At 45.8% G+C, this 21814-nt stretch overlaps 1 protein-coding gene across 1 annotated transcript in view; it reads right to left on the reverse strand.

The window, feature by feature from the left end:
* Positions 1 to 21814, reverse strand: part of CC2D1A (coiled-coil and C2 domain containing 1A) — a 55315-nt gene that overhangs the window by 13567 nt on the left and 19934 nt on the right. Inside the window, exons 13-22 of the mRNA XM_083419607.1 lie at positions 19489 to 19604; positions 16793 to 16937; positions 14386 to 14558; positions 12916 to 13038; positions 11915 to 11973; positions 10674 to 10790; positions 10055 to 10128; positions 7302 to 7360; positions 6417 to 6468; positions 414 to 513 (exon numbers count right to left, since the gene is read on the reverse strand). Of these exons, the coding sequence (XP_083275733.1) occupies positions 414 to 513; positions 6417 to 6468; positions 7302 to 7360; positions 10055 to 10128; positions 10674 to 10790; positions 11915 to 11973; positions 12916 to 13038; positions 14386 to 14558; positions 16793 to 16937; positions 19489 to 19604 (1018 nt within the window). The remainder of the gene's footprint in view (positions 1 to 413; positions 514 to 6416; positions 6469 to 7301; positions 7361 to 10054; positions 10129 to 10673; positions 10791 to 11914; positions 11974 to 12915; positions 13039 to 14385; positions 14559 to 16792; positions 16938 to 19488; positions 19605 to 21814) is intronic.

The raw sequence follows: 21814 nt of genomic DNA on the forward strand, positions 1-21814 counted from the left end.
TCTTAAGAAAAAAATCAAGGAAGGGGCAGGGGCCACGGATCATGACCACCATGTTAGGGAGGGAGGTGTATTCCTTTCCCCTGCATGCTTCCCCACCAAAAATCCCCACCTCAAGCTACTTGCTTCCGAAGGTGTTATTTGACAGGACTATTCCAGAAGGAAGCACAGCGGTTATCCCAACAATATACTATTCTTCTGTCCTTCCTGCATTGCATATTAAAAATACATATGTGAGGTTTAATTAAAAGCTCAGCGATTTCATGGAAGTGTTAAAAACGCTCATATTAAAGGTCTTACGCCACTCAGACATGCAGCTTCCATGTTGAAGGTGGCCCACCTCCAGTCAGTTTGACCACAGCAGGAAGGTCCCTACGGGTTTCTGCCAGTCACAGTCAAACCTCCATTTTGCTCACCCTTTATGGACGACTTCAAACTTGATGCCTTTTGTCTGGATGGCTCTCTTCAGCCCACGGTGCCCCCGATTAATAAACAGCTTGAACTTCTCTTGGAATTCTGCCAGAGGGAGATACCAAATGGGAAGGTTACAGGGCGTCAGGTGAGAGCCAAGAGCAATCATCACTGAAAGGAACAGCCTTGCATTGCTGGAGGGACTGGGGTCCCTGCAGTTTGCTTCAAAACCAAAGCTTGGGAGGGCTCAAATCCAACTCCTGAGCATTTACACAGTTGTTGTGCATCATGTTCACCCCATCACAAACACCCTAGGTAAAAAAGATAAAAGGTAAAGGACCCAGGACGGTTAAGTCCAGTCAAAGGTGACTATGAGGTGCAGTGCTCATCTCGCTTTCAGGCCGAGGGGGCCGGCGTTTGTCCACAGACAGTTTTCTGGGTCATTTGACCAGCACGACTAAACCACTTCTGGTGCAATGGAACACCGTGACGGAAACCAGAGCGCACAGAAACGCCATTTACCTTCCCGCTGCAGCGGTACCTATTTATCTATTTGCACTGGCGTGCTTTTGAACTGTTAGGTAGGCAGGAGTTAGGACAGAGCAATGGGAGCTCACCCCGGATTTGAGCCACCAGCCTTCTGATTGGCAAGCGCAAGAGGCTCAGTGGTTTATACCACAGTGCCACTTGCGTCCCTATGCAAGCACTCTATGCACGGGTAAAAGCAAATCGTGGTAGGATCAGGTTGTACAACATTGGCCATAGCAATGTTTCAGCAGAACAGCAAACCCCTCCATTTGCCTCTTGGTTCACCAGAAGCACTTACACTGAGACAGCCAAAGCCTGTGCAGTTCTGATGCTGCCACTGCTCCTTGCCATCAGATACCCTAAGATGTCAGTCAGCAGATTCTGTAGGAGGGAAAACCTGGCAGCTATCCTCCTCACGCTTTTTCCAGCTTCCCCCAAATCATGCTCACTGTTTCCAAGAAGGAAGTCTGTGCCACAATATACTCCACTAGAGACTTTTACCTTCAAACCCGTTTGCGCTGCAAGCTGTCATATTCACAGAAGCAACTTGCACATAAGGACTGAGAATATTCTCCACTAGAATCCAGGAGCCAATACTTCTTGAAACTAGCAATAGCCCAATGGAGCAAAAGGACCAACCATTTTCCTGATGATGCAGGCTTGCTACTAACAAGTCTTGCGGTATCTCTGGCTGCTGAGCCATCAAAAGCCCTGTTCTTCAACTGGTAGCCTGTAGCAGAGTTTCAGACTGCCAAGCTTCTGTGTCGACAAGAGAAGTCTATCCTCACCTGCTCTCCTCCCTGTCATTGTGCTTTCTTTGCTGTCCCCACTAAAAGCCTAGCAAGGACATTTACTTCCAATACTGCACAGCTAGCTCAGTGCTTGGAACAAGGGAGGGCCTCAGAAAGCAGCCAGCTATGAGGGTCTGCCATACCTAGACACAGAACTAAGGGACCAGCCCAGTATACCAGTGCTTCATAGCTCTGTCCAATATCTGACCTGCAGCATCTCTATCCCAGGTGTGGGGCTGTCCCTGTGACTAAGGGCTAGACCACATGCAGCACTGTATAGGTCACTTGGAAGCCAACCCATTAAAAAAATATAATACTATGCAAGTGCAGGGCAGGTTTAATTCTTCCCTCCCCAGCCACGATCCTGCTATTCACCCCTTTCTGAAGCTAATGGCAGAGAGAATTTTATTAGGATAGGGCTGCCATACACGTGGCGTTTTGTCCTGGATCTTAGTCAAGTCAATTGTAAAAGTGTGGGGGGGGGGGTTGTTGTTAAAAAAGAAAAGCAGAAAAAAAGAAAAGCAGAAAAGCTCAACAATTTTGGGGGGGTCTTCCTAAAAAAAAAAAAAGGATTGCAGTAGGGGAGAGAATGGTTGAACCTCCCCTCCCTTGCATGCTGCAGTCCCCCCACAACACACACAGCCTCTAATACATTGGTACCTGGGTTGTCGAACGGTTTGGCTCCCAAACAAATCGGCTCCCGAACACCACAAACCCGGAAGTAAGTGTTCCGGTTTGCGAATGTTCTTTGGAAGTTGAATGTCTGACACAGCTTCCGATTGGGTGCAGGAAGCTCCTGCAGCCAATCAGAAGCTGTGCCTTGGTTTTCGAAGGCTTCCGGGAGTCGAACAGACTCCCGGAATAGATTAAGTTCGACAACCAAGGTACTGTTGGCTTTTCGCAGTGTAGTAACGCTGCAGAGAGCTTGCTGGGGAGAGCTTGCATTAAAAAGAAGGGACTCAAAAATAACTTAAACAAGGTTTTAATAAGAAAAACAAAAACTCCTTATACACCAAATACATCTACAAACAAACACGACCCAACCACCAACCCATCCCCCAGGAAGAATGGCAGAGCTAGGTGCTGCTCCTTATATACTGTGGCCAATTCCCAACACAGCTTAATCAATGCAACTCAGCAGCACCTGCTATGCCTCACAGCTGCAAGGCTGGATCTCGTTAGTTTACTCTGGCCCTTGCTCTGGCCCCTTAAAGGTATACACATTGGGTGAAACAATGATGAACCTTTAGATTTAAAGAGACAGTTCAACATTTCCCCTGCGGTTCATCATTGTGGAACAAAAACATAAAGCATACTTTGTACATGTTTTTCATGTGTAACCTTTGGAAGTGCTTTAGTAAAAATGTCTGCAATTTGATTGTCACCTGGAACATATTTAAATACAATCATTTTATCAGCAATTAGTTTCTTTACAAACTGCAAACGTAATCTTAAGACTCTAGTGCGCTGCGTATTGGTTTCTGAACATCATTGTAGCTTTTTGGCTCAAAAACCGCCTTATTGGCATACACAGTATTAAAATGTTCATCTGCAAATCGTTGTGGCTTCTGCCTCTTTCTCTCTGAACGTCTCAGTCCAGAAGGAGAGTCAGACTCCTCAGACTTAATAGGACTAAGTGAACTACTAGTTTCAGGTTGTAAACCATCATTGTCAGACTGAAGAGATGCCTGTAGGCTAAGCTCACGGTCAGAAAACTCAAGAGAATCTAACCTCCCCTCGGGTGCCTGTAACTTTAAATCATCAAACAAATTATCAGATTCAACAGGCTTTTTGTCTTCTCCCATTAATTCAGAAGCACCATTTCCTGCTGCTGCTGCTGCTGCTGCTGCTTCCTCTTCTTTCTCAGTTTCATTTATACCATTAGTATCTTGGAAAACAGCAACTCCATTCCAATGTACAGTTTGTATCGTGCTTCTGGGAATATGAAATTTGCCAGTTGCTGGGACGTAAATTCTGTACGCCCCCTGCTGGTAGCCCATTAATTTTCCCTGAACACTACGCTCACCCAATTTCTGCTTAGCGGGATAATGCATAATTACATCTGAACCCCAAATGCGTAGGTATTTCAGATTAGGGAGTTTTTTAAACAGCTTCTCATAGGGGGTGACATCTAAACCAGAATGATAACTGTGATTCCTAACAAAGCAAAACGCATTAAGCGCTTCAGCCCAAAAGTCTTTGGGCAGATTAGCATCGTGCAGATAAGTTTTAACCCCTGCCTGCAGGTCATGCTGCACAACTTCAACAAGCCCATTTTGCCAGGGACTTCGGGGGCAAGATAACTCATGAGTAGTCCCCTGCGCTTCCAGGAATTTCTCAAAATCCTCAGAAACAAATTCCCCACCCCGGTCAGAAAACAGGTTCTTAATTGGTTTGTTAAAGTGCGTTTTTACCCAGTTGCAAAAACCTTTGTACTTCTCAAATGCTTGGGACTTTTCAGCTATTGCATAAGTCCAACAGTATCTACTATACTGGTCTATCAGGGTAAGCCAGTACTTAGAACCTCCTAATGATGGTGGGAGTGGCCCAACTAAATCACAATGTACACGCTCAAATGGCTCAGTTACTTTCCTATCTGAGCACCTACCCTTGCGTGCAACCTTAATCTTATTTTTGCAACAGGATAGACATTGCATAAAGAATTTACATGGTTTTAAGTTGAGGCCATTAACAATATTCTTTGTCTTAATTACATCAGCAAAATTCAGGTGTCCTAAAAGTCTGTGCACCTCATGGACACACCCGGAATGTGGCCTTACATTCCTCAACCCCTGGCTTGATTGTGCTGCTCTGCAATTTATAGGCGATTGGGAGTAGCTGCGAAAATACAGTCTATATAAACCATCAGATTCCCGGGCATACAATAGACGTTTGTTCCCCCTCAAAAAACTCACACATTGAATTTAAGAAACGCACAGTTATGCCTTGACGAGCAAAACACCTTACTGATAATAAATTGTCCACTGATGGGCAGTAAATGCAGTTTGCTATCGTAATGTTTAAAGAGTCAAGTTTAACAGTACCCCTGCCAAGCGACTGCAGGACTTGTGAATTGGCTAAATGTACATTACCAATTTCCTCTTCGAAAGAAATAAACAAACTTCGATCGTTGCAGAAATGCTGAGAGGCTCCTGAGTCAACAATAAAAGAATTCCACTTGGCACCTTTAATTCTTTTACGACCTGTTGTCCGAGCATGAAGAGCTCGTGGCTCGTTTCTGTCTTTACGGTACGATGTCGGCTGCTGGGACGACCGTGACTGACGAACAGAAACAGACTTGGGAGTGCTTTGCTTTCTTTTGGCTCTGCAGTCCTTTGCAAAATGTCCCTGCTTATTGCAGAACCAACAACGCTTTGCAGCTTTAAATGCAGTCGTATCACCACAAGCTTGCATGTGGCGTCCCTCATTACTTCTGGAAATAGGAGTGCTTATGGCACAAGCCTCCCTTCTGTCCAGCTCGCCCATTAATCTTGCCGTTACCCCTTCCACAGTTAATTGTGCTGGTGGAACGGCAGATATCTGGCTAGCTATACCATCAAAGTCCTCATTAAGGGAACAAAGGATGATAAAAACATACTGAATATCAGGTATCTCCATGTCCCTTCGAATTAATTCGCAGTGTATTGCCTCCAGACGTCTCAAGTGTGCTGCCAAATCACCACCAGGCTGCAATTTCGTCTGGTACAACTGCTTGAAATACGTCAATGCAGACGCTGACTCTTTTCTAACATGCACTGCTGCAAGACTGTCCCACATTTCTTTGGCAGTTTTCTTATTCCTTATATAGACTACTTGCTGGTCGCTGACTGCCAAATTAATTATCGCCCTGGCTTTCGCATCTCCTTTCGACCAAACATCAGTTACAGGGTCAGGAGGGTCTTTAATTACATAGGTCCATACATCTCTAGAGGTCAAAAGCGCCTCCACCCGAAAAGACCATAAACTATAGTTCTCATCTGTCAGCTGTGGGAAGACCAGAGCCTTCTCAGTTTCTAGAACCCGGTCAACCATTCTGGAACTCTTCCAGACCCACAAAAAACTACGCTAACAGGAGAAGGAGTTTTCAAACCTTTCTCAGAGTCCAAAAATATGCAGTCATCCACTCAGCAGCTGGGCCCATAACCAAAGATGTTGGCTTTTTGCAGTGTAGTAACGCTGCAGAGAGCTTGCTGGGGAGAGCTTGCATTAAAAAAAGGGACTCAAAAATAACTTAAACAAGGTTTTAATAAGAAAAACAAAAACTCCTTATACACCAAATACATCTACAAACAAACACGACCCAACCACCAACCTATCCCCAGGGTGAATGGCAGAGCTAGGTGCTGCCCCTTATATACTGCAGCCAATTCCCAACACAGCTTAATCAATGCAACTCAGCAGCACCTGCTATGCCTCACAGCTGCAAGGCTGGATCTCGTTAGTTTACTCTGGCCCTTGCTCTGGCCCCTTAAAGGTATACACATTGGGTGAAACAATGATGAACCTTTAGATTTAAAGAGACAGTTCAACAGGTACCACTGTATTAATTTTACTTACAAGAAACACAATACTGATGGGCTTCCTGGTAATGTGCTCAGTACTGCACATGCTTTGGCCCTGAAGCTGGCAGATGCTTCTCCCCCCCCCCCCCCTTCTAGCATGGCCTAAAGCTCACAAACATAAATTTACCGGGAGAGTTGGAATTCTTGATCACGTTGGTCTTGTCTTTCTGCGCTTCCTCCTGCAAATACAGAAATGTGAAAAGAAGCAGTAAGAACCAGGCGCCTTACTGCCGGAGAACTGTTTCAGAGCATTTCAAAGCAGACCCCACCACCGTCCTCAAAGCAGCTTCATGCATCAGGCTTTTTCTACACCTGCATTACATGCAGCCGGCTATTGAAAAGGCAGTTTCAAATTGTTACAGTCATACCTTGGGATAAATATGCTTCAGGATAAGTATTTTTGGGTGCGCTCCACAGCGATCCGGAAGTAACGGAGCGTGTTACTTCTGGGTTTCGCTGTTTGCGCATGCGCAGATGGTCAAAAATGACGTCACGCGCATGCGCGGAAGCGGTGAAACACGACCTGCGCAGTCGAGTCTTGCATTCTGTTCAGGATGCGGACGGGGCTCCGGAACGGATCCTGTTCACATCCCGAGGTACCACTGTATTGTTAATTTTTCTTTTTATTAAAATGCCACCCCATATCCATAGATCTCAGGGCGGTTCACAACATAAATACAGTGGTACCTCGGGTTAAGTACTTAATTCGTTCCGGAGGTCCGTTCTTAACCTGAAACTGTTCTTAACCTGAAGCACCACTTTAGCTAACGCGGCCTCCTGCTGCCGCTGGAGCACGATTTCTGTTCTCATCCTGAAGCGAAGTTCTTAACCCGAGGTAATATTTCTGGGTTAGCAGAGTCTGTAACCTGAAGCGTAAGTAACCTGAAGCGTATGTAACCTGAGGTACCACTGTACACTATATACTGTATACACTGGTCTGAGGTACCAGATGTATACAAATGAAGGGGGAATGGATAATTAAAAGTTAACATATGAAGCAGCCCAAACTCACCGCATTGGGATAGGGGAATTCAAAGCGGACGAAGGCATCCAGGTCATTCGGAGACATGCCTGAAGAAGGGAAAAACGAGAGTCAGGAAACCTTTTAGGTCAGAAATCTCAAAGCTAAAGGACAACGAGGAGGGGCTGCTCTCAGAAGGCTCCACATGGAAATCGGCTCAGCCTGGTTCCTTGTATGCAGCCCTTGTAGCCCCTGCAAAATCAGGCCTCTCCACAGAAGCCGGGGCACAGGTTTGGCCTTTGCATGACTGCCTTGGCCTGCAGTGCCCTGGAAGTCAGCATATGGGGCAACAGGCCGAGAAGTGGGCAATTCAGAGTAAAGAACACTCCTCAGAAACCACCTTTGGAATGAGTGTTTGCCTATATTACAAAATGAAAGGGGAGTGGGGAGTGAGAGAGAAAAAGCAGGCTTCAGCAGAATTAAATTCACTCTCAAAACCAGCCTTTTAGTCTTTCTCCCCTGACAGGTGGGAAGGTGGGGATTTCACAGAATGGGTCAAGGGAAAGGAGAGATGAGAGGAGGGAGGAAGTGCCCTCCCCAATGCACACACACCTGTTTTGGGGGTTGGAAGTACAGTGGTACCTTGGTTCTCAAATGCCTTGGTTCTCAAACAACTTGGAACCCAAACAATGGAAGCGAGTGTTCTGGTTTGTGAACTTTTTTCAGAAGTCGAACGTGCTCTGTTTTGAGTGCCACATTCCATTTTGAGTGCCACACTTCCGTTTTGAGTGTTACGCCGAGATTTTTGCTATTTATTTGGTGTTTTTGTGGCTCTTCTTATGTATGTGTGACTGTGTGGAACCCAGTTCAGCTCCTGACTGACTGATTGTGTGACTGCAGTACATTGCTTATTGCTTTCATTTTATGGATTAATGCTCCTGTTAAATTGCTGTTTTAAGGGATGTTTTTAAAAGTCTGGAACGGATTAATCCATTTTGCATTACTTTCTATGGGAAAGTGCGCCTTGGTTTTGGAACGGACTTCCGGAGCGGATTAAGTTTGAGAACCAAGGTACCACTGTACTCAAGAAGCACACAAGATCCCTTCCCTGGCACCCTGGCTGAACACACGACTTAGGAAGGTGGTTGCAGAAGTGGTGGGGGCTGTGTGCTGCACACAGCCAGCTTCCCAGCTGGCACAGAAATGACCAGGAAGCGGGGGGGGGGGGGGGGAGAATGCAAGCTATTCAAACAGGTTATTCTGATGCCCTGTCTCAGCCAGCCACACATCCTGTCTGCTTCACACAGCAGCAGCAAATCCTTGATCTCTCTATAATTTTTTCTCTCCCCTTCCTCTCCTACACAGGCTCTTTGCTACTCCAGTAACCAGATTTCTTCCAGTCTTCTCTTTCCTGATAGGCTCTTTCCCAAGCAGCAAATACCTAAATCACTTTTTAAAACCTTTTCACTTATCGCAAAATAATTTGCTCTGGGGCGTGCCTGCGAGGGCTTGGCTTGTAAATCAATAAAAACAACAGGATACTCTTTCTGGCAGTGTTTCTGACAGCTACTGAAATTACAAGCAGGCAGAAGAGCCAAGCAAGCAGGATCCAATCACTTTTTATGGGTTTTACTGTCATGTTATTATTGCTTTGATGCTGTTAGCTGCCCTTGAGTTTCCATTAGGAAAGAAAGGCAGGGTACAGACTGAATGAAGAAATGAATAAAATGAGGAGGAGGACGACAATGATAGAGATACAGTCCTTTGTTCAAGATGCCACTCTGCAATGCTATTTTCAAAAGCCACGTTTCTTCCTCCATGGATAGGACAGTGTAATAGTGATTGGGATTAGCTCTGCTCACTTAAACAGTGACTTCTGCCTCCCTCAGTAACACACATGGGACCCAAACATATAAAATTAAAGGAAAAACAAAGAGGAATAAGAGTTCTTTAGCATTCTACAGAACAAACAGATACAGCTGGGGAGCCTATGGGCCTCCAAATATTGTTGGACTCCAACTTCCATTAACCCCAGTCAACAGGGGATGATGGGCATTGTAGTCCAGCCATAACACCCATGAGACAGGCGCAGCAATGTTAAGAGGGACTCGGTTTTGCACTAGGACAAAGAAATGAACTGGAGAGGGCAGGTCAGCCCTTTTGCACATTTCAGGGGAGGGGAGAATTCTTAATTTTGAAAATAAATGTTAGAATCATCTTGCTGGATCAGGCTCAACTATCCCTCTAGCCCAGTGTTTTCGCTCCAGTAAGGGCCTGCCAGATGTTGCCAGGAAATTCATAAGCAGGGCATTAAAGACAGCCCCCCCCCCCGGTTGTTTGTTGTCCCCTTCATCTGGTAAACAGAAACCATTTGCTGCTCTGAACAAAAAAAGTCCCACTGGCATAATACTTTGCATAACTAGTTGGGGGACGTAAACAAGAGAAAGCGAAACATCGCGTCCCTTCTGCCAACACAAACAATTGTCAATGACTTTGTGAACTCTTCACCATGGTAGCAGGCACCTAACCTTCCTCTGCCCACCCCGCCTCCCCCCAGTTTGGCTTCAGACCAGAGAAAAGGGGACCTTCAAACCTCCAGATGTTGCTGAACTTCAGCTCCCCGCCAGCATGACCAATGGTCAGGGGTGAAGGGAGCAGCAGCTCAGCAATACCTGGGGAGTCACAGGCTCCCCCATCCCAACTGCTTTGTCCATCTTACAAGTAATGGTGGCAACAGGCATAGCAACTCCCACCCCCCACCCCCAAATTACGTTTTCAGAAACGGAAGCCGTTTCCCGCATTACCTGGAGGAGCTGGCAGGTTGATTCCTTTCACGACAGAGAGAACCATGTCGTTGCTGTTCAATTCTGGGAAAATCCTGCGAGGGGGGAAAGGAGAGGGCCAGCTTCAACTGAGGGGGTGCTTTCAGTGAACAGGCCGGGATCTCACCATTACCAAACAAAGCGTCCGACTCCACCCACCTATTCCTACCATTCCAAAAAGAACACTCTGAAAGGCTTCATGTCTCTCTCTCTCACACACACATATAAACATATACGCCCTGGGTAAGAGCTGAGGTTTGAAACAGGTCAAGGCCCTTTAATAAATCTTGGTTTGGCCTATGTGGGATTTTTAAAAATCCTCCTTTATTGTTGTGGCTCCTGCAAAGGAAAAGCCTGACCAATGGCTAGGGACTCAGCTACATGCATAAACATAAAGCGCTTTATATGCGTTATAACACTGTAACACCAGATGGCGCTGTGGAGTCCTGCCTTTCACCAATGGGATTTCCCTGTATGAAGTTTACAGCACATGTAACTGAATTGCTCATTTGATGTGTCTAGATCCGGCCTAGGAAGGAGAGCCCAAAAAGCATTTGGCATCTAGCACTTGGGGCAAACTGCAAAGCAATGGCCCACATACTTGACCACGCTGAAAGTCCGCTGCTCATAGTGATATTTGGGCAGTGGAAACCCCTTGGCGTGGGCTTGCTTTAAGATCTCCATGTTCTTTTTGCAGTCTTCAGCCATCTTCTCAAATCTGGAGAGGGGCAGATCAAAACAGTCAACTTAGTTCACAGGGTGATTCACGGAGTTTAAATAGGTTTTCTTAGTACACTGCAGATAACTTTGAGCCATAAAAGAAGAGCTATGAGAACTTTGTTAAGCATGAAGAAATAGTTGGAGTAGACGGGATGTGTTGGAAAGCTTCAGCCAATGAGAATTCAGAAAAAGCTGGGGTCTTGATTAAGCAACAGCCCAAAGAATTCAGCACAAGAGAGTTAACTTGGATGCTAGCAAACAGAAGCAGTGTTTTCAGAAAACAGCCAAAACTGGAAGCCCTCCAACCGTAACTGACTGGCAGCACACACAGATGTCTGGGAACAAGCTATGTTTTGAGAACAGGGTCAGAAAAATAGAACATTCCATGCAGAACAGCTAGCTTTGCACTAGAGTGCTGGTTATGGATTTCATTAGGCAGTAGCAAAAACAAATTGCGCCATGAACTGAGCAACGCAGCAATGAGCAAAAATGTCATACTATAAAAGTGATGTGTGGAAATGGACTTTAAGAGGAGCAGCATGTGGCAGACATTCTTTATTCCCTGAAGGAAGAAACGCATGTAACCTTAAATATAAATCATGAAAGCTTGTTCTACTTGCGACCTTTATTTACCCCCCTCTTCAATGAATTCCCATCACTTGCTTTGGGAATCCTCTTGCTTGTTTTAAAACGCAAATGAACCTTTTCAATGACTTGCCTCAGCCTAGATGCAGAAGATACAGGGAACCAGGCAGGGGGCCTTCTCGGTAGCGGCACCCGTCCTGTGGAACACCCTCCCACCAGATGTCAAAGAGAAAAACAACTACCAGACTTTTAGAAGACATCTGAAGGCAGCCCTGTTTAGGAAGCTTTTAATGTTTGACAGACTATTGTATTTTAATATTTTGTTGGAAGCCGCCAAGAGTGGCTGGGGAAACCCAGCCAGATGGGTGGTAAGTAAGTAAGTAAGTAAATAAATATCATCATCATCATCCTCATCATTATTATCACCATCATCTAAGGAGAGTACCTGCTGCGGGTGTTCCCGGCCAACACAGGCCACAGATTTAGCAGAGAGAGCAGAGGAAGGGAAGGGTATTGCTCAGTTGCCATCACACTTACTTGGTAGTTTCTGCGATGTTTCCTAAATGGGTGAACTGCTTGGAGAAACTCATGCACATCTGGAACAAAAAAGAAAGGAAAAGGAGGGAGTCACATCAGGAGCAGGCAGGCACGATCCTGGCTCCCTCCCATGGGTCATGCACCTTTGCAGTCAAATGCCTTAAATTCCACCCCTTAATAAGCAAGTTCCAGCCCTTATATGGCCAGAGTATGCAGACTATCTTCTCCAGGAACCCAGAAGCCACTTGCATCTTTCTTAATATTTGTATTAATGTTGTATTTTAATTTTGTTTTAAGTTGTAATCATTCAACTTGTTATTATTATTGCTTGTTGGTCGCCCTGAGTCCGGCCTTGGCTGGGGAGGGCAGGGTATAAATAAAAAATTATTATTATTATTATTATTATTATTATTATTATTATTATTATTATAGCCCATTCATTGCTCATCATTTACTTAATACTCGGATAGCTGCAGGAAATCCATACGGGGCCACACCAGCAGTCCCTTATGGTGTATATATTCAAACAAACAAACAAACAAACAAACAAACAAACAGACAGACAGACACACCCACCCCCCTTATATGTAAATAGGAGAGAGATGCAAGCAAGAAATACAGCTGCTGCCATTATGTCAGGTTTGCCCCCTCCCTCCCTTGCTTGATCAGACCTACTAGCGTCCGTCTAATCCAATATCCTGTTTCCAACTATGCTCCACCGACCAAATGTTTCCAGGAAGTCCACCAGAATGGCATGAAGGCCACAGCCCTCCCACCTTATTTCACTCCCAGGATACGGCAGGTGTAACAAGTGTGATGATTTCAATAAGAATGATTGACTGCCATCCTTGTATGCCTTGTCTCACATCTGGTGGGGCTTCCAGGAAAAGGAGGAAGAAGCCCTTCTAGTTTAAAAAGATAGCCCTGCTCTCCCGATTCCTTACTAATCTCCTCGGAAAGAAGCTGCAACATCCCTTAAAGCTTGCCTGTGCCCCATTTACCTCATGCTGCTGCCTCATAATTTTCACAAGCTCCATGTACTGGGCAGCCGTTTCTGGGGAGATGTTGGCTCCACGACGCTGCGCAAGTGTGAAGTCCTCCTTGTTCACAGGGGCTTGAGGCACCTGAAGGGAGAAAGTGTGTATTTGGAGGTGGGGGAAGTTAGTACCAGAATGAACCACTCCAAAAAGGGCTGCGTCACCTCCATGCACAAAACACAAATCAGCACAGAGTGATCCTCTGCCTGTCAAACAGACCGGGGTTTCCCACAAAGGGAGCTCCCGATCCAAAACTGTGTGGATCTATAAACTGGCCTGAAATGGGAGGCTTGCCTGCTGCCATCATTATACAGTGGTACCTCGGGTTAAGAACTTAATTCGTTCTGGAGGTCCATTCTTAACCTGAAACTGTTCTTAACCTGAAGCACCACTTTAGCTAATGGGGCCTCCCGCCGCCAGTGCGTGATTTCTGTTCTCATCCTGAAGCAAAGTTCTTAAACAGAGGTACTATTTCTGGGTTAGCGGAGTCTATAACCTGAAGTGTCTGTAACCTGAAGTGTCTGTAACCCGAGGTACCACGGTATTTCTTTCAGCAAAAGGTAAAATAACTTTCCTCTATAACGAAGCCTTAGGCTTTTAACTAACCGGCCTTCTAGAAGTGGGTGGCGTGTTGTAAATGCATCTCTTTTCCCTCTTGGTTTTAATATAACTATGCGGGGTTTATTGTGTTTGGTTGATTGTAAGTTGCTTCAGGTTCCCTCGAATAAGATAAAGCAACTATCAAATTTAATTAATTAATTAATTAATTAATAACGAAGTGTCCCATGCCAAGCTTAACTGGCCCTCATTCAGCAACAGTACTAAGTCAAATGGGATGACTGAAAAATTATTTTGCCCCACACCAGTGGGTTCAAGAAGGGGCATTAGAGCAGGTTTTCCGTGGACACAGGCCAAACTGTCAGTCATAATGTAGCATAAAACAGAACAAAAGACCAGGCCTGCTGGGTCAGATCAAGGGTCCATCTAGTAGATTTTCTGACTGGTATGATGGCTCTGGGAAAATCCTAAGCAGTGCATGAAGGCAACAGTCCCCCCACCTCCCTGCTATTTCCCCAGGATGATGTACTCAAGAGGTATACTCCCTCTGAACACAAATATTAGATATGATAGCTAAACAGAACCACCTATTTTCCACATATTTGTCAAATCCCATTACGCTCAGAATACAGACACTGAGGAATGCAAAAGACTGAAAGCATCAGGGCAAGATTTTTGTTCCAGCGCTCCACAGATGAGACCAGATTTATTTTTATTTTTAAAAATATGTCTCTCTGGCTCAGAACTCAGGTTCCAGAACTGGGACATAGTGATTGAAAAACAACATTCATGCACTTCAAGAGCTTTGAGCTGTTTTCTAACACAACTCTTTTGACAGACATTTCCCAACCAGAGAGAAAGAGAGAATATGATTGCCTTTGTTATGTCGACCGGGAGCCCACTCTGCGATGCTTCAATCATGGGGTCCAGACCCTTGGCTTGACGCAAGAACATCTTGGCCCCCTCAATGTCATTCTGCTGCTTTGCTCTGAGAGCTGCCTGCATCAGCTGCTTCTTCCGGGTTTCAAGAAAAGTCAGCTGCTGTTGAGCTGCAGGGAGAATGGAGACCCATCAGGCATGCCTCAAAGTCTCTTCTAAACAGACAATAATGTTGCTTGCAACGCTTCTGCTGAGCCTGAGGCAGTTTCCTGCACCCCCTCTGGTGGGTCTAGGGCTCCCAACTCTTGGCCCCTCTCCAGACTCCTCACACAGCCACATCTCAGCAGCCAAACAGCTCTCAGGCTCAGCAGCAGCGTTAAACAACAAATAAGGAGGTCTCAAATGGGCAAGGGTGTAAATCTTACTTCAGTACACTAACGTATGTCTGTGCATAAGCAAAACAGTCACTTTTTACAAGTAGCATCCTGGTAACATGAAAAGCATGTTTGCTCAGGAGACAGCAATAAATGCAGAGCCTATAATGAGTCTAGGCAGCCTTAGAAATAATAATAAAAAACCAGCCATTATCTTATCTCCAAGAGCAGCCAATAATGAATGCTACATTACACCAATTAAGAAATGGCCGTTCTCCTGTTGGGTTGGATTCCAAAATAGCAAAAAAAGAGGAGCTGTTTGCTTCCATTGGAGAAAATTTGGGGTTGTTGCAGAGAAAACATTCCAAGGAACAGAGCCCAAGCTTCTCAATCTGATGCAAAGTCCTACCCACATGGCAGTGACTTTTGGGCTGTAAAATTCAGGGGGAAATGGAGATTGGGAAAAACAAAGTACCTCAATCAAAGAGGCACCAATCAGCCCAGGGATTGTTGCCTAAATCAGGAACGTGGAACGTGCCACCAACATAGATTCTGTTGTTGTCCGACCTGCAATCTGGACCAACAGGAATCAATGTCGCCCAAGAAGCTTGAATGCCTTATACTGAAAAAAACCCCTCACACTGCTAATTTGAAAACACTCTGTCTGAAGAGTGACCAAATCACTTGTAAACTGTGGCTTAGTTTAGATGTCAAGAGCTCCTGTACAGACCAAATTGCCAAGGCAGAGAAGCTCCCAATGCTTAAACCGTTTGTGTATCTCGGATGAGTGTATCTACAAAATGAGTAATTTTATTCATAAAACACTACCCTGTCATTCAGTACTTGTGGTAAAAGGTAAAGAGACCCCTGACCATTAGGTCCAGTCGTGGCCGACTCTGGGGTTGCGGTGCTCATCTCGCTTTATTGGTCGAGGGAGCTGGCAAACAGCCTCTGGGTCATGTGGCCAGCGTGACTAAGACTTCCGGGTTGGCGCCATCAGCGAAAGGTGGAACTTCTCCGCAGGGAGAAGTGTGCTCCACAGGAATCCGGTCTGGCTGCCGCGGTGAAGGCAGAGACCCTGTAGAAATCACAGGCGGGAGAAGCCTGTGAGCCTGGGATTCGGCGGGCACCATTTCCGCCCCCCCCAACGCTAGGGAACCCCTTTTTTTTAGGGTGATCCCCGTCCGAGTGGGGGGTTGTGGCGCGGTGCTGTGAATCGACTTCTGTGGAGGGAACTTCTGTGGAGGGAAGCCGCTAATCTTTCGTCGGAGAGCGCTAACTTTTTCCTGGAAATTCGGAACATTTGACAGCTACAACCCGTGAGTAGAGTGGAATTTGGATTTTTTAAAAAGGAAATTTTATTGAATTTGGCTACAACCGGGGGAGGTCAGAACAGGAAGTCCGCCTTCCCCTTTTTGTAAATAAGCGAAAGCAAAGAGACTGAGCTAAAACCTTTGAAAATAACTAACAAATTGCTAAATTCTAATATTGAAATTAACAAACCCCCCCCCCTTGGAAGCAGGAGAAGAGCTGCTTCTGGCGAACCAGAGCAGCGCACAGAAACGCCGTTTACCTTCCCGCCGGAGTGGTACCTATTTATCTACTTGCACTTTGACGTACTGTTTGCAGGAACATGGACCGAGCAACGGGAGCTCACCCCATTGCGGGGATTCGAACCGCTGACCTTTTGATCGGCAAGTCCTAGGCTTTGTGGTTTAACCTACAGCGCCACCCGCGTCCCCAGTACTTGTGGTACTTTACAATAAAAAGCGAAAAGGGACACCACAGAATCTAAACATTTTCCCCACCAGCCTAGACACCACCACACAGATAAGATCAAGCTTCTCTGAAAAATTGTCTCCTGTCACTGGTATTTAGGCTGGTACATGAATTTACTTATTTTCCTCTTCCCTCATTGCCTCTCTTCTGTTTCGTATCAAGTCTCCTCACATCATAAGCCACTATTTTATATTATAAACCATGCTTATATTATGAATGAAAGGCAAACCAATAAATAAAAGTGGGGGTACCTTTTGTGTTGACCTTTGAGGCACTTTTACCTGCCCCCGTTGCCTTTGGAGCTGCAGGGGCGACTCGTGAGCCTGGCTGGGGGGGCAGCTTAGGCTGCGGTGAGCTGGCTGGTTTGGATGATGCAGGCTGGTTTGGGTGGTCAGGCTGAAAAAAACAAGAGAGGGGATAAAGGTAAAAGGTAAAGGTACCCCTGCCCGTACGGGCCAGTCTTGACAGACTCTGGGGATCGTGGATTTGAAGCCAACTTCGAAAGAGCCGTTTTGAGAGTCTGACTCATATTTTTAAATAAATAGTAATAATAAGAAACAGCTAGCAGTGCCAGGAGAAGAATTAACCATTGGAACAGTTTACGAACAGAGCACTGCAACTTCTCAATTATGCTGTGCCTTCGCAATGAAGAGCAGACATTCCTTTCTCACTAAAAAGCCCTGTGAATCGCCCTGAGACCTGTGAGTATAAAGGTAAAGGTAAAGGTACCCCTGCCCGTACGGGCCAGTCTTGACAGACTCTGGGGTTGTGCGCCCATCTCACTCAAGAGGCCGGGGGCCAGCGCTGTCCGGAGACACTTCCGGGTCACGTGGCCAGCATGACATCGCTGCTCTGGCGAGTCAGAGCCGCACACGGAAACGCCGTTTACCTTCCCGCTAGTAAGCGGTCCCTATTTATCTACTTGCACTCGAAGGTGCTTTCGAACTGCTAGGTTGGCAGGCGCTGAGACCGAACAACGGGAGCGCACCCCGCCGCGGGGATTCGAACCGCCGACCTTTTGATCGGCAAGCCCTAGGCGCTGAGGCTTTTACCCACAGCGCCATCTGCGTCCCAAAGAGGAGATACATCCCCGAAAACATTACTTTGTGCAACAAAGGACCAACCTGACCCACAGGGAATCACAAGGGATATCAAGGCAGTTGGAGAAGTCCAAACTCTGTTCATGACACAGCATTCAATCTTAAAACCTTGACTGCACAACCAGCTCTTAAACGTAATGCTGTTGCCAGTACAGGTTCTCCCCCCACTCTTTTTTACATTTTTACATTTTATTTTAATTTTATTTATTTACAATATAAATCCACCACAACTCAAATAAACAAATCCATCACCATTAGACAGAAACATAACATAACATATAACAAACAATAAAACAAAAGACTTCCTTTATCCTGTACATGGCCTAATGTTTACTTCTTATGAACTGTTTCCTTTATGAGTTGTTATTACGATTATTCAAATTATGACTTATAAAACAAACAAACAAACAAACCACAAAGTCTCCTGCAGACATTAATCGAAACAAGTCCAGGGCACTGGACTTTTTTAGGGCACTGTTTTGTAAAGTATTCTTTACATTTTCCCCATTCTTTTTGAAATTCTTGTCTGGGGAGTCCCATAATTGCCTCTGGTAATCTATCCAATTCAATACAGTTTAATAATTTATCCTGCCATTCCGTTTTTGTTGGCACAAATTCTTTTTTTCCCATTTCTGGCAATTAAGGTCATTGCCGCACCTGTGGCATAGAGGAATAATTCTGATCCTCTCTTGTCATACCTGTGTCCACTGGCTGCAGGCCAGTACAGGTTCTTAATACATTTAATGAGCATCTGCAAGGGAAGACAACAATTCTGCTGAATGAATCTGGACTTGTAGGTACAATATGATGCGCTACAACTCAAGCTAAGGCTGCCACCTGCCACACTTCACTTGCCAAACTGAATTAGATCAACATGACCAAAAACTGAGCTCAGCATCACCGCAGCATCAAACATTGGGGGGGGGGGGAATGTAAGGAAGTGTCCTCCTTAGTGTGTCTTCACTGGCGGAGGAACAGAACTATGCTAGTAAAATCCAGGGGTCTTTTCTGTTACTTTAGAAGATTCCTTACTTTAGAAACCCTTCCCTAGAGTTGCCCACCTGGGTTGACTCTTATCCCAGATTTAAGACAACTTAGCAAGGCCTTCCTATTCAGGACTTTCTTTGGATCTGGTTGTGGAGTAGCTGTATCACATTTGTCTGATGGGTTGGCTTTAGAATCTATGGTTTTAAGATTGCTTTTATCAAGCTTCCATCCATCCACTCGCTTGCAACCAGTGCCCTTCCCTACTTGGGAACGTGCTCCTATCATTTTAATGTATTTTGGATCTTTGTTGAAAGCCGCCTAGAGTGGCGCGGTACAAATACATTATTATTATTATTATTATTATTTATTAATTATTATTATTATTCCCAAGCATCCAGCAGGAAGGTTGCTTTTCTCCATTTGAAGGAGACAGGGCTGAAGCAGCAAGGCACTGCTGTCGCCTTCTGAAAAAGCCTAGTATGAGCAGGAGAGAAGATAAAGACTCAAGATCATTCACAAATCTGGGCAGCTTTCAAGCGAAGCCAAAATTTCTTGTAGTTTGTTGTAAGCCTTCTTCGAGAACCTGATGAAGCTGGTGAAGTGGTATGGTACATACATTTTGAAATGAAAGCAAACTAAAACAGGCCTACAAAATCCTCCCCCACCCCTCAAATAGATATGTCTTGAGTACAAATAGTAGTTTCTAGCTACTCCCAAACTGCATTATATTCCAACAGTTCCCCTGGAGATGGTGGGATGTTGGGTGGTGGGATATTCTAGTCTAACCTATGACCAAGGCATACAAATTTGCATGCTTCTCCACAAATTCATTCAGGACTTTGACTAGCACGCAACCCAACCTGTTTTGCCTCCTCAGCATCTTCATCCTCCTCATTGGCTAGTTTCATGGCTTTTTCGAGGATCCCCGCAAAGCTTTGATCTCCTGAAGATTCCATTCCTTGGATTGGAGGGAACCCTGCCAAAGATGACATAGTGACTGATTAGAAGGTGAAAGCTACTGCTAAATGTCTGCATGCATATACCAGAGGTTGCTGAATTACAATTCCCCTCATCCTGGGCCACTGGGCATGCTTGCTGGGGTTGATGGGAGATGTAGTTCAGAAACATCTGGAGGGCCAAAAGCTCAGTCTCATAACCTGTCTATTTATCCAACACATCTGTAATGGTTCTAGGGGTTGCTCGTGCGTAAGTTGCCGTTACTCCTGGCTAGGTTGCCTGGTTGAACCCTTTTTGCCTGGACAGCCTCAAGTTCCGTGGCTGCCTCAGTCGCTGGCAGAATCCGTCAGTGGGCGTTTCTTGAACCTCTTCCAGCATAGAAGCTGTTTGACGTCCAGTCTCCTCCTACTCTGCCTGCGCGGAAGTCTTCTGCGCAAAGTGGGTGTGGGCAGCGGAGTACCTGTGCCCTCTCCGCTGGTCTCCGGCGAGGAGTCCTGGAGCCACCTCTCCGATTCCCCCATCTGCCCCCCTTCTCCACTGGTGTTACGCTGATTTCCTTCCCCATCGGATGGGCTGCCTCTCTCCCTACTGGGACCCTCTCCGCCATCCCTCTGGAGCCTCCTCTCCGCCTCCAGCTCCGATGGCAGTTCCCTGACAACATCCATAGCCTGAACATGGATCTATGGCACCCAGAAGTTTGTGTGTAAGCAAAGAATTTGGTACTGAGTGAAGAAGTCAGCTTCTTTGGGATCTGAGACCAGTTCTTTAAAAATTAAACACATTTCCAGCCAATGGCTCTAAAGATACAGCTTGAAACTGAGGGCAATGTCTACTGAAATCTTTGAAGCCAGGAGGAAACAAGATTTCAAGTGGCCAAAGGTTTCAAAGCCCCACTGATCTTGCTCCCTTTCTACAAGTAACAGAAATGCAAGCACATTTGTTCGAGCAAATGTGTAGTAAAGAAATCACGAGTTTGCAGTTATTCTACAGGAGTCAATGTGGAGGACATGGCCACGATTAGCACACTGTATTTATAACTTCTTTCCAACTACCTCTCAAAGCAGCCTATGCAAAATCCAGCAATGAAATATTAAAGATAACTGGGCGTGTTGACGACAGTCCCTTCAATGTACATCAGGCTTCCTCAGCCTTGGCCCTCCAGATGTTTTGAGACTACATCATCCCATCATCCCTGACCACTGGTCCTGCTAGCTAGGGATCATGGGAGTTGTAAGCCAAAAACATCTGGAGGGCCGAGGTTGAGGAAGCCTGATGTACATGGTCAGGCTGAGTTTTTTTGCTTTTTCCCCTTTTTTACGGAGTTTCAGCTTTCAGCAAAGCAAACACAATGCTAAAAACCCTGACCCTAATTGGGATAATTTGAAATAGGTGCCACTCACTTCAGCGCTTTCCTTCCAAATAATTTTGCTTAGGGCTGCCACCTTCATCTGCAATCTTATCAATTGCCAGCTGAGCCCTTTGTCTCATTCTGGAGGGCACAAACTTTGCAGTTAGAAGCATAGGGAGGAATTCAACACAGCACTAAGCAGATAGCTCCATCAGCGCATTTCTTGCTTGCCTGATGTAATGATCTGACCTCTCCTCTTTCTACATGCTGTTTTGGGGGTTTTCCCAACTCCCCAGAGCCAACTTGGGGGGATGCAGGGAGTGCATGAGTTGGGGTGGGAGCCCTCTTGTGCTAGAAGATGTTGTGATGTGGGCATCTATTGGCGGGGCTTCTTATAATGCCCAAGATCTCCCTGTGTGATGGAAGCTTAAGCTGGAAATCAAGAAGAAAACTCAGAAGAGCCATCTATTTAGATCAGGCATAGCCAAACTTGGCCCTCCAGCTGTTTGGGGACTACAATTCCCATCATCCCTGACCACTGGTCCTGTTAGCTAGGGATGATGGGAGTTGTAGTCCCAAAACATCTGGAGGGCCATGTTTGGCCACGCCTGATTTAGATAGAGTTACTTTGGAGTTACTTTGGGATGCGGGTGGCGCTGTGGGTTAAACCACAGAGCCTAGGACTTGCCGATCAGAAGGTTGGCGGTTCGAATCCCCGCGACGGGGTGAGCTCCCATTGCTTGGTCCCTGCTCCTGGCAACCTAGCAGTTCGAAAGCACGTCAAAGTGCAAGTAGATAAATAGGTACTGCTCTGGCGGGAAGGTAAACGGCGTTTCCGTGCGCTGCTCTGGTTCGCCAGAAGCGGCTTAGTCATGCTGGCC

This window comes from Podarcis tiliguerta (genome assembly GCF_965153285.1).
Source record: "Podarcis tiliguerta genome assembly, chromosome: 17".
In the NCBI taxonomy this organism is placed as follows: Eukaryota; Metazoa; Chordata; class Lepidosauria; order Squamata; family Lacertidae; genus Podarcis; species Podarcis tiliguerta.